The 17,246-nt window shown below is 35.9% G+C and overlaps 1 protein-coding gene across 5 annotated transcripts in view; it reads right to left on the bottom strand.

Moving 5' to 3' along the window:
* Positions 1-3,928: 3,928 nt before the first annotated feature.
* The window catches only part of taok1a (TAO kinase 1a), a 163,478-nt gene continuing 150,160 nt past the window's right edge, over positions 3,929-17,246 (bottom strand). For all 5 annotated transcript variants that reach the window (XM_048612459.1, XM_048612458.1, XM_048612460.1 and 2 more), the window contains 2 exons: positions 13,387-13,569; positions 3,929-11,717 (listed from right to left, as the gene is read on the bottom strand). In XM_048612459.1, the coding sequence (XP_048468416.1) occupies positions 11,256-11,717; positions 13,387-13,569 (645 nt within the window). In that variant the 3' untranslated portion in view covers positions 3,929-11,255. The remainder of the gene's footprint in view (positions 11,718-13,386; positions 13,570-17,246) is intronic.

Here is a 17,246-nt window from a genome sequence, read left to right as displayed (position 1 = left end):
CTTGTGCCATTTGACCTTGAGGTAGGAACAGAAGCTGGCCATTCAGCCAACCTGTTCCATCATTCAGTGAGATTGTGGCTAATCTTCTTTTCCAATTTCCTGCCCTTTCCCAAAACCTTTTATTCCCTCTACTGTTTAAAAATCTCTCAGCCCTCAATGTACTTAACAACCCAGCTTCTACAGTCCTCTGCCATAAGAATTCCACAAATTCACTACCCTCAGAAGAAATTCTTCATCTGTCTTAAATGGGCAGCACTTTGTTCTGATTATACCCTCTGTTCCTAAACTCTGGTAGAAGGAGAAATTTGAAATTAAAACTTTTGGAGATGTGCATAAACATCTTATCAAAGACAGGTTAAGGGCCGGATTTTGATTTTAGTTGATGGTGCAATAGGGGAAATATAGAATTAGCTTCCCATTAATCACAATTACTGCGGTTTTCAAGATAATGGAAGAAAAGATTGGGTGAATAGTGGATTCTCAATTACATGTACCCCATTTTACCATCACTCAGTGACAAATGACCCCAAAAGTTCAAAACATCAGAACTAGGAAAGGGACACGAGAATGGTTAACTCATCTTTCTGCTTCTACATGCTGATAAATCTGCCTTGATTGCCCGGATTATTTTTCCATATTTCAATATTTATAATTTTCCCTTGTGCGCTTATTTGTTAACAGATTTTACAGACATCCAAAGCATTGTTGCAGACCTGTCTCTTTCAGGGTTTCCCAATTAAAACAGAAAATCATTCTGAAACTGTATCAAATTGGAAAGATGGTTTTTCTCTTTTCAAGGAATGATCTTGGATATCAGCTAAATACAACAATGATGCACTTAGGAGGTTAATTTACCTTTAAAACAAGCAAACATGTTTCCATTATGAATTAGGTTTTAGGATTATCCAATGCTATCCTAATATCTGGACTGGTAAAGCCTTGCCTCATGTTCTGAAGACCGGTTAATATGCTGTGGTAGAAAGATACAAGACAGATGTGTATTGTCCTTGTTCAATAACAAGACAATCCCAATACACTCTTGAACGATAGCCATTTGTCATAGGAATCTTATTCTCAGGTTTCTGTATTCATTGCTCTTAAATAATTGATTTTAAAAAAAAAATCATTCACGGGCCCTGTGCACCATTAGCTTGGCCAACATTTATTGTGCATCTCTCACTTACCCTGGAGAAGGTAGTAGAGAACTGCTTCAGTCCTTGGGGTGTAGGGACACCCAGAATGCTTTCAGGAGGGAATTCCAGGATTTTAACCCTATGATAACAAAGGAATGGTGGTACAGTTCCAATTCAGAATGATGTGTGGCTTGGAGGGGAACTTGGTAGTGTTCCCATTCATCTACTGCTCTTCTAGGTTGTACAGGTCACAAATTAAAGGTGCTATGGAAGCAGCCTTGGTGAATGACTGCAGTGTGTCTTGAAGATAGTACACACTACTACAACTGTATATCACTAGTAAAGTATAGCACAGAAACGTATACCAACATAGAATATAGCAGAAGTGGACCATTTGGCCCTTTGACCCTGTTCTGCCATTCAACATGGTCATGGCTAATTCTAAAACTTGGTACATTGTTTCTGTTTTCTCCTTATACCCTTTGATCCATTTAGTCCTAAGAACCATACCTACAAATTTCTAGAACGTCTTCAATATTTTGGCCCTGTTTGCTGTGGCAGAGAATTCCACAGGCTGAAGGTGACAAAATTTCTCCTCAGTTGTCTTTAAAGGCCCACCCTTTATCCTTAAAATAGTGACCCTTGGTTTTAGAATCAATGTAATTGAGAACATCCTGCAGTTGTTATTCTTCTTTGGGATGACGTGTGAGATTTATATATATTTTAAGAGTTTGGATTTTGAGCTATGGCATGTGGGTTTTAGTCTGTATATGAAGGAGTTCAATGATTATCTTGGCAGCATTTCTTCTGGAGCTGTGCTTTTGGTAAACAATCCGGTGAGAGAGGGACTTCCTGGAAAGTAATAGGGTTTTATTTGCATCAGGTGGAAGTTACTTCTAGAGACTAAACAGCAAAGTGCTGGAAAAGATGAGTTATTTATTATTACAGATGGAAAAAAAGCAGGTGATTGAAGAAAAACGTTGGTATGCAAGGGCACTACTGGATAGATTAAAAAAAAAAAATGAGGTGCTCCCCTTCCAATACCATTTTGATTTAGACCCTCCCGCTTGATGGTCTGCATTACCCTTAACAAGCTTTGCATGTAAATCAATCAATTGGAAAATACAGGTGATTTACTGTTGGTGGTTAATAGATGGGGAAAAATACCACAAGCGATTTGGTGATGGGGAAATGAAAATTCAGTTGTGTTAAGAACACTTCTGGATATAAAAAGGGGAAAAAAAAATGAAGTGCAAGAGCCCTTGTGGCACAATTGTAGTATCTCTACCTGAGCCAGGAGGCTGGGTTCAAGGCCCATCTACTCCAGAGGTGTGTAATAGTGTCATTGAACAGGTTGATTAGAAAAATATCTCCTGCAGCACAACTACAGATTATAGATTCAAATCGTTAAAAAAAAAGATTGATAGTGAAGTGCATTATACTGCTCCCAGTTAGAAGAATCTACAGTCTATTTTAGGGGGAACACCCATAGGTTAGACAGCAGGTAGATGTGTAAAACAATGCCTCCTGGAGAAAGAGGATAGCTTAGAACTGTTAAGAAATAGGGTTTCTTCAGTTTGAGTTTAGTTTCAAAGCTCCAGACCAGAATTGTTTCATTAAAACCTTGAAGGGAATAATTGAAGCTGAAATAGTCTAAATTGTATGAATACTTGAGGAGACTATTTAATTCTCAAGATGGGGAATTAACAAAAGTTAAGCTAAATCTGGATGTGATAGAGAAGAGATTCTCTCTGGTGTTTGAGTACTAAAGAGGGAAGTTGTAGGGATAAATAGGATTGTATTTTAACAAAAATTGTTTCAAAATCTTTAAAATTACATAATGTAAATAGCCTGGTTTATTCTATTTCATCTTCACTGCTTTTGCATAATAAACTCATTGATAAAACTTGCACGTGTTTCAGTGAAATACCACCTTATTAAATTCGAAAGAAAATGTGATCTATCATGCCAGATTTCAGTCTGGGATCTGACTTTTCTGGTAATAACATCAACTGGGATTATAACAATGGATAGGGATCAACATCATCTCATTGAATGAATAGTAGAATGACAGAATGAACAGCCTAAACCTGATCCTATGAAAGCACTTCATTTTCTAGCACTAACATCATTCGTCCCCCGAATATAAAATTCTCATATTTTTAAAAATGTATCCAGAATTGGCTATTTTCAGGAAGGTCAAGCCTGCAATTTGTTTTCCTATATCTGCAAGTATACATATGTACAACTGCTGTGTATAGTTACTATCAAGCTTGGATTTTATTATAACTGAAAGAAATGAGACAAAGATTCAAGCCCAAAAGTTTACAATAGATAGTCTCCAAACTCTAAATCAACACTTATAAATACAATGTGAAAATCCAGCACCCAAGAAGGCACATCTCATTTCTGTAAATTAAAAATAAATATTTAGATGTAAATAACAGTCCTCAAAAGCAAGGGTGTATATTTTTAAAACAAACTAAAAGTCAAATATACAAATTCTTTTGTATATCTTCTGGTTTAATTTTTATTAAAATTTTCTCGTATTCAAAAGTGACTGTTGCAATTAATGCTAAATAGTTTTCTTCGTTAACTAGATAATGGAAAACTGGCCAACTTTTCTTAATGTTCTGAAATGTACTTAATGGATTCAATTAGTGATTTCAGCATGGCTACATTTATAACAAACCAAACATTGTATCAAATGATGTAAGTTTCTGTATCATAAAAAAATAAGTTCATGACATAGCAGCTATCTGAAATAACAGATAAATGAGCAAAAGTACACAAGCTGTACTAAAATTATTTTATTACAGTTGATTTTAACATCTCCTTTGTAACAATACAAAGGATAATTACAAACAAAATATTACATATGACCCTATTCTCTTTCTCTGACACTTGGTAACAGCTTAACTTCACAATCTATACAATTAATACAGGTTATATGAGCTAATGTATGTTGAACCAGAAGTTACCAGAATACTGACATTTTACTGTACAATTTTTAAAAGAAATACCAGTAAATGAAGGAACTTATTGGTAACCGGCTATGAACGACTGGAATAACATATTTCTAAAAAAATGATTAAAGTAGATTTGGCTGTTAAAATTTATAATTCAGATTCTTCTACCATATATGTGCAAATAAAATCAGAATTATGCTGAGAACATAAGAACTCCAAAATAGAAATGTAAAGAGATAAAGTTGAATAAGCTCAAACATGCTGTCTGATTTATTAAAACCAGCCAGTTGCTCTAGGTTAGATTAGGTTATACATTCATGATGTGTTGTTTTCACCCCATGGGATTAGTGTTAAAACATTTTTAATGTTTATGTTAGAAATCTCAAGTTTTTGTCACAATTCCTGCAAGCTATTTAAAATGTACAATATTAACATTTCTCACAGTCCCTCATTCATTACTAATGCACATTAAACTATTTTTTTTGTTGCATACTAAAACAAAAGGGATTCTGATAGCATAGTTAGTAATGAACATCTGTATTTTAGTACAAATACCCTCTTCAAGTACTGTGCGGGTTTAGTGGTTTTCTTTAACCCTTTACACCATATAAATATCCTACTGCAAAGAAATCGTTAATAAAATTAGGCATTTACAAGATGTCAAGTCATTAGGCCATCTTTCATTATATGCACTATTATACTTTTAAAAATGGAACTGCGTTGATTTATTCAGAATCCCCAGTAAGAGTTGTGATTTTTGTTTGTTCAGAGCCAGCGACAACTACAGCAAGAGAAAAGGGATTTTTTTTATAACTAAGAACATTAGATTATCTTACCAAACAGAATGTAGTCATTCCCTACCTCAATGATGGGTAAGCTCAGTACTACACGTTAACAGATTACTACTATACCATAATAACCTACTGTTGAATATTCCACAGATTTTAGCACTAGGTTGATCTTGGTGAGCTCCCTTTCTGCCAGTCCTGACTGTTGGGCAGCAATGGCTAATCACTGTTCTTCTAACAGTGAACAGAGATAAAGAGCATTCCAGAATTTAAGCAAAAGTTTATTTGGAGCACTTTGGAAAACTGTACAACATCCCTGGATTAAATAACAAATTCTATATGACATTTGCTGCTGGGCAATGCTTACATGTAGATGCTCATTTTTATTCGTTCACTTCCCAAACCTGCTTGATTTTATTTTTGACTATTCAACTTCACAATGCCCTCATCTTAAGTGTAAATAAGTAATCCTTAGCCATATTGTCAAATACTAAGCCACGTACGGCTACTTGGAATCCCTTTGTTACTGTATGGTTTTTGATTATAAACTAAAAGTAATAGACATACTGAGCATATCATTCCAACATTCATTTGCATTATGTGGGATATTTAACTTTTCATAATCTGCACTGTATAGGTACATGGCAGGCATTTTTCACTAAAATCCAGCCATTTGGCTGAATTGGTTTCACTGCCGCTAGTGATTTCAATTAGTCAACACTGATCTATAGAATCATTCACAACCTTGATGCAATTTTGTTTTTATGTTCAACAGCTAAATAGGGGCCGTTTTAATGCTTTCATCCAAGAATTTCAGTGAGAATTAACACAAGTAATCTTCAACGATGCAGCAAGAAGAAACTGCAAATAATCTAGAGGAATACAGCAGGTCTGGCAGCATCATTAGATATAAAAGAGTTAATGTGAGTCCAGTGACCCTTTAACAGAACTGAGGAAAGCTGAGGAAGGGTGGAATCTACACTGAAAACAAAAAAATGCCGGAGATCACAGTGGGTCAATGATTGAAGAATCACCTAGATTCGAAACGCTGGCTTGGTTTGTCTTCATGGATGCTTCTGAACATTTTTTGTTTTCAGTACGGATTCCAGCATCTGCAGTAATTTTCACCGAACAAGGGTGGAATGTCACGATATACAGAGATGGTGCCGAGAGAGAGAAAAAAAAGAGAAGAAACACAGGCATACCACGAGACTGAGACATCAGGGCAACACTTGGTCCCCCTCTCTCTGCACAACCAGGATCGAAAGAAGTCACATACCCCATGCAAACAATATGGACCCGAGGACGCTAACCAGAGAAGAATCGCAGCTTGCAGGACCCTCAACCCAATGTCATGCAGGGTTGCCCCACATCTCCTGACCAGACCTTACATAACTGAAGGGATTTTATAGACTGTTTTGTAATTAGTCACAAGAAAATTCAGCATCAGTTGTGCCGTTTGGAGATTTGATGTATTAAATATGCTATCGTTCATAAAGTTGAAACCTTGATTGCAGTATTCGTCATCCTTCAACATGGTTCATAAAAAAAAAGCCCAGATCTTCAATTGTAAATAAGTGAGTTTGATTGCAACCAGTAAAGCTGAATGTCCTTCACACGGTTGGAAAAACCTTACAGATGCGCTCTCTCTCTAGGCACCATCACCATACATTCTATTTTTGCCCAACCACAGCCGCACTGCCACCCAATTCCTCCTTCCCCACCACCTCGAAAGGTCATTGGACTTGAAATATCAACTGTTTTTCTCTCTACAGATGCTGCCAGACTTGGTGTTTCTCCAGTGCACACTGTTTTAGTTTCAGGTTTCCAACATCTGCAGTTCTGTATTTATATTACTGCAAATAATCCAAATTATGAAGTCACTTTGTAAACTATACTGTTACTATGCTACCTCCCATGTAGCATTTATTGGCAACTATATAATCCCATCAAAAAATGTCAAATTATAAAATGCAATACTGTAGACACATTTTTGATTTTTTTTCTTGAAACAAATGATGTACATAGTAATTTGTGAACAATGATAAACTTCTCTTTGCACTCAATGACTTCATAGGATTCTACACTAGTTATCATCCTACCTGCTCCTAAAATGTGCATTACTACTTTGCAGGATTCCTACATTAGGGTGGAATGATCTAATGACGTGCATTTTTATTTTTACTAAATGCATCTATATAGTTAATGAAGGAGTGTTAACCAGAAAGAATTCAGTCTTTTTACCTGTTCCCCATGTAGCAGCCACTTGGACAGTAGGTTTGGATTGGAAAATTGAAGAAATGTAATTTTAACTAATTAAAATCTGCATTTTAGCAGTCAGACCATGCCTTATGCAAACCAATTAAAATGAAAAGAAAACAATGCGCCAAATAGAATTCTAACTGGATTACAGATTATACTCTCACTAACTTGTGCATACTGGAGAAAGCTTACTTTCTTTGCAGATCTATTCAACTCCATGTTACATGTTGATGCAAATTACTAAACACCAAACCAAACTGTTCTAACAAGTTTAAGTTCCAAATTAAAATTAGGGAGCACCTTGTATCACTACTCATCTCACTATACACAGTGGCTGATGGTACATTTTTTCCAAACAGGAAGAAATGGTTATTTTTATATGGACTTAAATAATTTCTTGGCATCTCCTCCATTTTCAACTGCTTTAAATGACACCTCAAGTGTGGAAAGGCGGCTTTTACAGCCTTAATTTCAAACATGGTGAGTACCGTAGCTACAATACATACATTAAATCAATTTCCTGTGGTCAAATTGCATATTCAGGCGAATGGAACAAACGGTCAGCTGCCTACTTCAAAACTCATTGGCCAGAAGAGACAAAAAATTTGAACACACAAGACTGATAGAAGGAGCACTAGGGATTGAAGATGATTTTCTTTCTTTTGTAATTCATGCTGAAGTGGTACTTAGAATAACTTTTAATATAAACATTACAAAAGATGGAGGCAACCTAAATGCCCAGAACTCCCAGATAAAAATCTGAAGGTAAATGAGACTAATTTAAACTATAATTAGATACCCTCCCTCCCCCTCGCTCACATGGCATCTCATTTATAAAATGAGTGCTGATAATGCCAGCAATTAAGACTGTATAAATTGTTCAGCAATTGTTAAATTTTAGTATCAGTATTCAATTACTGGGACAGGGCAGCAAACAGAATCTCACATAAAGGGTGAGGCGTGCATCTTTGCTGACATCCACTATTTTCTAAAAGCATTCATGGAACCTAAAACATTCTTATTGTGCATAATGAATTTCACCAAGTAGTGTTTATTTTCTATCAATTTTTGCTCACTGTTTAAGTTTCTAAATTCCATCCCATATGCAAAGGTAGCATGACAGAGAAATGAAATTTTTACTCATGTTGCTCTCTGTTTGCTAAAGAATTATTGTACGATTTCGCAGGGTGCTGAATTTCAACATGCTGCATGGTACAATGGCAGGTTACCAGTTAATCTCTCAGAGGTCAACTTCCAATGTGCACTGTATAACCAGGGAGTGTCTTAAGTGGGCACCACGTATCCCTGGCTTGGGAAGGGAAAAGACAGCTAAATAGAAGTTAAGTCCTTGGACACGTACTCGTGAATATCCTAGAAGCTAGTCACACAGCAACACTGATCAAGGCATTTTGCAGAACTCTGTACAACAGGTAAGATTCTCAGGGTTTGAATCATCAAAAGTAAAAACTAACACTTAAACAGCCTTATATAGTTCATTATTTAAAAATATGAGATTAAACTTATTAAAAATAGAAGCTAATAAATTAAAGGAATTGTATAGCAAATTCTAAACCAAAATGACATTTAAAATGTAAACTTGAAATTATGACTATTCTGTCACCAACTCCAACTCGCAAATTAAACATTTCAGTTTTTAAAAATCAGTAGCCAAAAGCCAATAAGTCTGTGATAAAGTAGCAAGTTCTGCTTTTGAGCACTGTTGCCTAAATGATTTTGGCATATTGTCTTTAACAATGGAGAACAGAAGAAACTCCGGAATAACAACTCACTAATGTTGTCCAATGGAATATGCATGCATAATCACTTGATCTTAGCTAACCAACAAAAATACTTAAACCAGTCAGGTTCATGCCAGACTGTTTGATCTCAAATATCAAGCTAGACAACATTTATGACCTGTTACAATCTAAGCAATGTTGACTACATGTCCATAATTTAGATAAGAGTTTCCATGAGCAAAAATTATCCAAGCACTGCTTAAATAATCACTGTACCACTGCTTGACTGCAAGTTGAAAAATGCTCTGTTCTCAGCACTTGATTCTTCTCACATTCTTTTAATAAAATAATTTAGAATTACTTAGAACAGTTTAGGCAACACTACTGGGCATGAATTTTGGTGTTAAAATTATAACCAATGAGAGAAACAAACCAATCACATGGGGTCAGGTGGGAGAGAAAATTCATCTATGCCAAAGTAACAGTGAAGTTAAACGTGTGAAAACACTTAACTAGTCTTCACTCTTACCAATATTGATAATTTTGGCAAAGAAATGACAACTAAATGTAAGTGATAAGTTGCACAAAGTCGCATGAAATAACAAGTTAGATTATTGGCAAGATTGAATATCATTTCACCATTAAGTTTCCTACCAAAAGTAGTTCTTATGTGAAATGCAGTATATACAATAAATTTTTTACTGCCCAGTCAGTCAGCACTGTAAGGAAGGGAAACAAGCATAGCTTTCAGATGTATTTTCTTGTGGGTATAACACATTTAAGACTTGTTACATTATACTACAGTGTAGTAATAGTGATACATAGAAAGCTAAAAAGTCATAGGCATGCTCACTGGTGCTAATAATGGCACTAAGTTCTTGTTTTTAGTTGACAGAACCTAAATTCAGTATAAAAAGACACAGGAACTAGGCCAGCAGCTCAGCAATTCCAATTTACTACATATTTACAGATACATACATTCTTCAATTAAAAAAAAACTTTTCCAATGTAACCTGAATTTTAGGGAAGCGGTTTACTTACTGCAGTGTTCTTTCTGAAGGGACAATAATGTTCACAGTATTGTGGCAATAGATTATTGTACAACTCATAGACCACGCACAACGTAAAGTCCTTATTGAAATGTGCCAAAAGTCAGAACACATTGTACAACAGCCTATTACAAAAACACTCTAACTTTTACTTATTAAAAAATAAAATTATACTATCTGTATAATTTAAAAATAGTGTTCTGTATCGAAACTGTTTTAAGAACAATATATGTGGTTTTCTGTTGGTAATGGTAATGTACTGATAATTTTCAAATGTAGAGTTTAAAACTGCTTTCTATGGTAGTTTGTAAACACCTTAAATTTGGAGCATGATCATTATGATGCAGTAACACCATTTTGGAGCCACATAGCATGCTCAACGGATGGTGGGAAGATTTGCAAAAAGGAAAATGTTGCACATAATGAATAAGTCTGAAAATTATGAAGTGGGGGAAATCAAAACAATTAGCAAAAGGCAGTTTTTCTTTAATCTATTATTTGGCGAATTACTTATGGCATCATTGCTATGCGTTAGTTAACATTAATATTCCTCATTAACTAGTTCCATACTCTAGACATGTTAGTGGCTAAATAATTCCCAGATAACGTAGCAAAAGGTTAATGCCAGATGAGTAACTGACCAGTAAACAAATGCAGGTTTGTGGCTGTACATAAATACCAAATGCTTGTACCAGATTTTAACTCGGTCCCACTTCATATCAGCCCAACTTCCAGTCTGTTCACGATATACTTTTTCTGCTCAAGAAATAGAATGTAAAAACTTTTTTCCATATAATACCTACTTCAGCAGACAAATTCCTCAGGCAAAGAAATATAATGTCGGTTAGCAGCTGGTGAGATTACTGGTTCAGCCCTTGAAAAAGTATACAGTCTGATGGCCAGCAGAAGTAAATGACAACCAAAAGTATTTCTTTTTCATGAAGAAAGTTTCCAATACCACCACCTGGAAAAATATACTGCTAAATAAGGACAACAAATGGGATGTCATGGTGTCACAATGCCACCAATTGGCGAGAACAAGGCTCAGCAAGAATTTTCTTTTGGCCTTCCTTCACATTTTTTTCTCAAGGGCTAATCAAACAGATAACATATGATGTGTTGACAAATGAAAAAAAAAAATCCGTATTAACATAAAAGACGTGTTTTTTCCTGAAAGGCTAGACAAACATGCCCACACTCTGAACCTCAACCGCAGTACCAACAGAAGGCTTTCAAAATGATGCATAATGGGCGGTTTTTGCAGAGCATTGAGGCAAGACAGCAGTTATACAACTGTTCCCCCAACCTATTAAAATTACGTGTAAGACATGTGTGAACCATTTGAAATTTGCGATGTGACACTTGTGCTCCTGCTCATGCCTTGCTCCGATCTGCCTCCGGAAGCTGTTCGCCTAAGAGCCTGGGGACTGTTGCGGACCCCCATACCACCTCCTCTGGGTACAGCAACAACAGGGCCAGCAGGATGTCCCCAAGGTTGGGATCCACCTGACATAGGGTGACCCCAGGCTGGAGGGTGGCCACCCATGGGGTGACCCCAGTGATGCCCTGCTCCTCCAGAAGGGTGATGAGACCAACTAGTAGCTCCAGGGTAACTATGGCTAAAAGCCTCTGGAGACAGATTAGAAAGGACCATGTTGCTAAAGCCAAGTCTCATGCTCTCAGAGTCAAAAGCCTCTATTTCTCGGGCTTGACGTTCCAGTAAGCTTCGTATTCTCTCAGTGCGTTCATTCTGTAGTGCCAACATCTCCTCCTCAATCTAGAAATGGAAAATACAAATGGGAGATTTGAAACCACAACCAGTTTATATTACGGCCTTTAATGCATTCAAACTTCCTAATGTAGGAAGATTGATGATAAATCCTCTGCACATGTCAAGTGATATAATACCGTAAAACTATTTTTCCAAATATTGCTTGCAAACTGTTTCAAGTTAAACATTTTATTAATATACAGCACAGTAAAATAATGCAATGATATATGCTTGTGCAACGGAAATAACTTTTGACCTCCAAATTGTCATGAACTGTTCTGTAGTTCATGCAGTTACTCTGGATAGTAATTCCAATTCTGAGCAGGAAGCAGTAGTGTAACAAATTGCATTACACTGATTGCTGGCACAGTACCAGAATCATCTGTTTATCAATGAAAGCAGGGAATGCAGTTACATTTCTGCTAACAAATGTTTAGACAAACAGTATCTCAGAACTTCTTACATGTGTACTCTAATGCCAGTAATTTTTCACCTGACCAACGAGTGCGACTGGGACAGTGAAGCTCCTTTAAGTCAGAAAATTGACAGAAATAATGCTTTCACTCTAAACTGACTGATCATTTGTCACAACACCTTCATCAACACAATTGCGCAATTTGAAACTGCTAATCTAATCATCTATTCAGAGCACTGAAATATCTCTCTGTAGCATGTCAGCTATTTATAAACATGTATGACATTGATCTGGTTTTAGGTAATGCCCATTCCAAAATGAAGCCAGTGTAAAAAGTAGTAAAGGTTCAATGTGTGTAGGAATCCTTGAGGCTGTTTATGAAATATATCTAAAAGAATTAAAGAAAACCTGCCTCTACTGTCGAGTCCATTTTTCATATGTTGGAACCAAGTTACAGCTTTGTTTCAATGTTTCTTCATGCAGGAAATGTGAAGCATTCTTTTTAAGTTATGAGAGGTTACATTAAGTGCTTTCATTTTCATATGCTGCTTCCCTTAAAGACATTCATCCAAGGCGGATAGAATTGTGATGCACATACAGGATAAAAAGCTACATTTCACCACTGACCCAACAGCAGAGGTCCTTGGTTTCAATCTTCCTCAAGAAAACTGCATGGCACTCAACTGAATTCAAGCAGGACATGAGCCAACCCACCCACTTGCCTCAGAAGATGATGATGACAGATAACGTGGTATACAACTGTGATCACTATTGCCAAAGTATGGAACACATTATGTCAACATGTCCACTAAAACCTGCTGTGGAGTGTACCCCAGTTCTCCTGATCCAAAGGCAGATCAGGAGACCAAAAAATAGCTAAACTACATAACTAGACATTAAAACGGTTCCTGTTATACAAAAGAGGTAATTTTTTTTTAAAAAAAGAGCAATTCTGAAAAGTTAGTCATCAGCATTATGGCAAAGGATGGGTGTCATAAATAAACTAGTGGAAGAAATTGATTACTTAAACCCTTCAAAAATAAATGAGAAATTGTTAAAACTTTGTGAAATTGCCAAATATTTTGAAGTACAAATATAATAAGTGTTTACAGATGAATCAGGAAGACATACTGAGTCTGCAAGTAGTAGTTAACTGAAAAGGGCTCACTTTCACAGCTTGTTTAAAATCATTGAACAATGTTTGAAACCTTGGGAGTAGGTCAGCATGTTAATTTTCACAGACAAAGCATCACACTGTACCTTTTGCTCTAGTAGGGCTCTACGCAATGAGACTCTCTGCTCCAGTTCCTTGCGTTCACGCTCATGCTGCGCCTCAGTCTGCATTTTTATTTTGCTCTGGTATGCATTAAGTAGCTCAAGCTCCTGCTGCAACTGCATTTTTAGAACCTGGCATTCAGCCTCCTGAGCTTCATCTAGACGTAACTGTAAAAAGCAAAGATAAAATAAATAATTAATATTTGGAATCAAGATGGATTGATTGCTCAGATCTGCTAAAAGTGGCTTTGCAATGTATAAATACAGGAGACATACACCCTGAAGTGGTCGACCTTTATAATACTCTATTTCAGTTTTGGTTTAATACTTACCCGGCTTTAATTCTATTTCCTAAAAAGACATCTGCATCATCCTGTAGATGTGAAAGCTTTCTGTGTAACATCAAAATATTGGCTCAGATTTTGCTGTAGTAATGTCAGAGTCTGGGTGTACCTATAGGTGCCGGCCCACGTAAATCTGAAAATTGTTGTTCGAGATACACTAGCTATTCCTGATTCAGCACTTAAAGACAGTGAACTTTAGATATTCCCCATTACTTCTGCAGTAAAAACAACTGCAAATGTTAGGGCTGTAATAAATGATGATTGTTCAAAAATAATCTCTCTGGTCCTGAAAGTTTAATTCCTAAAAATAGAGTCTTAATTCCATGGAATAAAATTAATTTAAAAAATTCTCTCTCTCCCTTAATCTTATTTGGAATTCCTAATTTTAATTCAATTTTTTGGTCACAGTAGGTATAATTTGTATTTCTTGTTCATTTAAAAAAAATGCTGGTTTAGACTTTTCATGGTTTAAGAGAATTCTTCAATCTGACTAGGTGAAGCTCTTTGCTATTGCTTGCCATTCAAAGATGCCATACATTCTGTCTATACGGTACCGCATTTACATGATTAGAAGTCTGCTGACAAACCCACAAAAAGTCTGTGTAACTGCAATGTGAAGTGATAGAAAAAAAGCTTGATTTTGCTGCTGAGAGGAAACTCCTTTGCCTGGAGGACATCTCAGTGATCTATGATTATTTTATGTATGTGATGCAATAATCTGAATTTTTTATTCTCAGTTTCTATTGCATAAACTACTTTTGTTACTATTTTACTATTTTTTTTACTATTTTAAACAAATAGAAACTTCACAAATTGAAAAAGCCTCTGAATAAAATATCTTTTAGTACAAACATGAACTGAGAAAAATATCAGTTGTACTAAATTTAATTTACAAATTTGGCTTTAGATGTTATCATACTGACAGATAAATATATTCCAATTAAAATAGGTTTTGAATGTTCATTGTAAAGTAGAAGCAATTAAAATAATTCTACCACAAATTACACAAAGAAACAGATTGCACATGTAAACTCAAATAATACAACTGAGATCAACAAGTCCAAGTACAGAACTTTCATGGATGATCCATTGATCAAGATAATTACTCTCTTTCCGAATAGTTACGTTTGAAGTCAATTTGCACTAATAATGCCATCTGCTGGTTATGAGCTATACTGAAAGTCCATAAAGATCACTGAAAAGTAATATGGAAGTATATATCTCCATACATGACATAGCCAAATAAATTGTTGTATAATCTCAAAAATTGTAGAACTATTTCAGCTGCTAGATACTATTAACTTGATATGTCCCTAAATGTTTTCAGTCAGCTATGTACCATTTCTATGTAAAGTACAGTACTCAAGCAGATATTTCTAATGTCTATTTTTGAATACTTTGACAAAGCCCCAACAAATGTTTGGAAACAAGAGGTAAACCTTCAGCAAACCTGATAACACCCCTTATAATTAAACCTCTATCCTCAGATTGATGGATTCAGTTTATTTTCATATGAATCAGGTGTTTCATATAAATGAAAAATTATGAAAACCAAGGAAGTTTACAGTACTACACTGTCAGTTATATGGATAGCTTATATTTCCAAAAGAAATCCAATAGCCTGAAGCAATGTACTACTTTTCACGTCTATGATTCCGTACAACTTATTTCTAATCTTGGTAACAGAACAGCGAAAAGACCATTCCCCAAAGAGGCATTACAAAAGAAGTTAACTTGGATATTGAATGGCCACTTCTAACACTATCATAGATTGTGTATTAGTGAATGACAAGATCAGTTCTGTATAACTTACAGTACGTAATTCCACATTACTCTATTATTTTTCTTTGACAGGATATGGACATCACTATTTAGCATTTATTACCCATTGCTAACTGACTTTGAGAAGATGCCAGCGAGCCGCTTTCTTGAAATACTGCAATCCTTTAGGTGTTGGTACCCCATAGTTAGGAAGTTCTAGGATTTTGACATAGCAACAGTAAAGGAAAGGCAATATAATTTGAAGTCAGGACTGATGTGGGGCTTGGAGGTAACTTGTCGGTGGTGGGTTCCCATGCACCTGTTGTCCTTATCCTTCCAGTGGCAGAGGTTGTGGACTGCATATGAATATATATCTGATTTTTCAGTCTACATGCAGATTAAAATCCTCCATGATTATCACTGTATCACTGTGATAAGCTCCCATTATTTCTTTCTTTATACTGTTCACAGGACTGTACATCACTCTCAAGTGACCTTCAACTTTCATTTCTCATCTCTACTTAAACTGCTTCTATACCCCAGTTCCTAAACCTAGATCATCTCTCCCTGCTAATATAACCTATTGACAGAAACTCCCCTTCCACATAATCTTAACTTCATATAGCCTTCAATATTCACTAGCAATCTATGTAATGCTACAGCTTTGTCTCTGTAATGAGCTATGAGATCACAATTATTGCTATTTAGTTCATCTGCTTTGTTTCAAATGTAACATGAATTTAGATAGAACCTTTTGTTTTGACCTTTTATTATTTTTGTAACCTCTATCCCTTATGCTGATTTACTCTTTGTTTTGAAATCGCTATTCTTTTCTGTCACGGTCATTCATTTTCCATATTAACAGATTTCTCTCTCGCCTTGTCTCTACTCTGGTTGACCATATCTTCCCAAATTTGATCTCTTCTTGGAAACTGCTGGCCAGCCTTCATGCATTTGGTTACTGTTGATGGCAAAGTTACTTCAAAATATATCAAAAGTTCACAATTTACTCCAGATTTGTATATTTTCTCAAAGGATTCTTCTATCTTAATTCTAGGTTTCAGTTTACGGTCATAGGCAAGGAATTAAATAGGAAACTATGTTTCTCCATTGCAACATGTGGATCATTGCAGGACATTAGAGAATGCAGGAATCTACAGCACTTCACAACAAGTAAACTAATGGTTTTGTACAAGTACGAGTGCCAATTCTGCACGTGTTACCACAAATATCAAGGAGGCAAGTGATCATTTAATTTTATTTAATTTTATAATGATGATGATGATTATTTGGTCCCTTGGGACTGGTCCACCATTCTCAGCTTCTGCTTTGAATTCCAGGTTCCCATTTAGGGATAGATAGTGTCCAGGATATTGGAAGAGATCCCTGTTCTTCTTTGAAAAATATACCATGAAACCTTCTGCACACATTTGTTGCCCAAGTTCAAAATCACATCCAAAAGACAGAGGAGACATTAGACTAGCATTAAAAAATACTTTTTTTGTTATTAGCACGAAGACTGTCTGTTTAAAACTATGTCATCATGATACCTTTTAAAAAATTCATTCATGGAATGTGGGGCACCACTGGCTGGGCCAGCATTTAATATCCATTCCTAGTTGCCCTTAAGAAGGTAGTAGCTGCCTTCTTGAAACACCGCAGTTCATTTGATGCAGGAAGGTCCATAATAATGTCAGGGAGCAAGTTCCAGGATTTTGACCCAACAACACCAAAGGAACA

The sequence above is a fragment of the Rhincodon typus genome, chromosome 26, assembly GCF_021869965.1.
Source record: "Rhincodon typus isolate 14 chromosome 26, sRhiTyp1.1, whole genome shotgun sequence".
Lineage (NCBI taxonomy): Eukaryota > Metazoa > Chordata > Chondrichthyes > Orectolobiformes > Rhincodontidae > Rhincodon > Rhincodon typus.
Note: the sequence above shows the minus strand (reverse complement) of the source record. Positions and strands in the feature narration are given on the sequence as shown.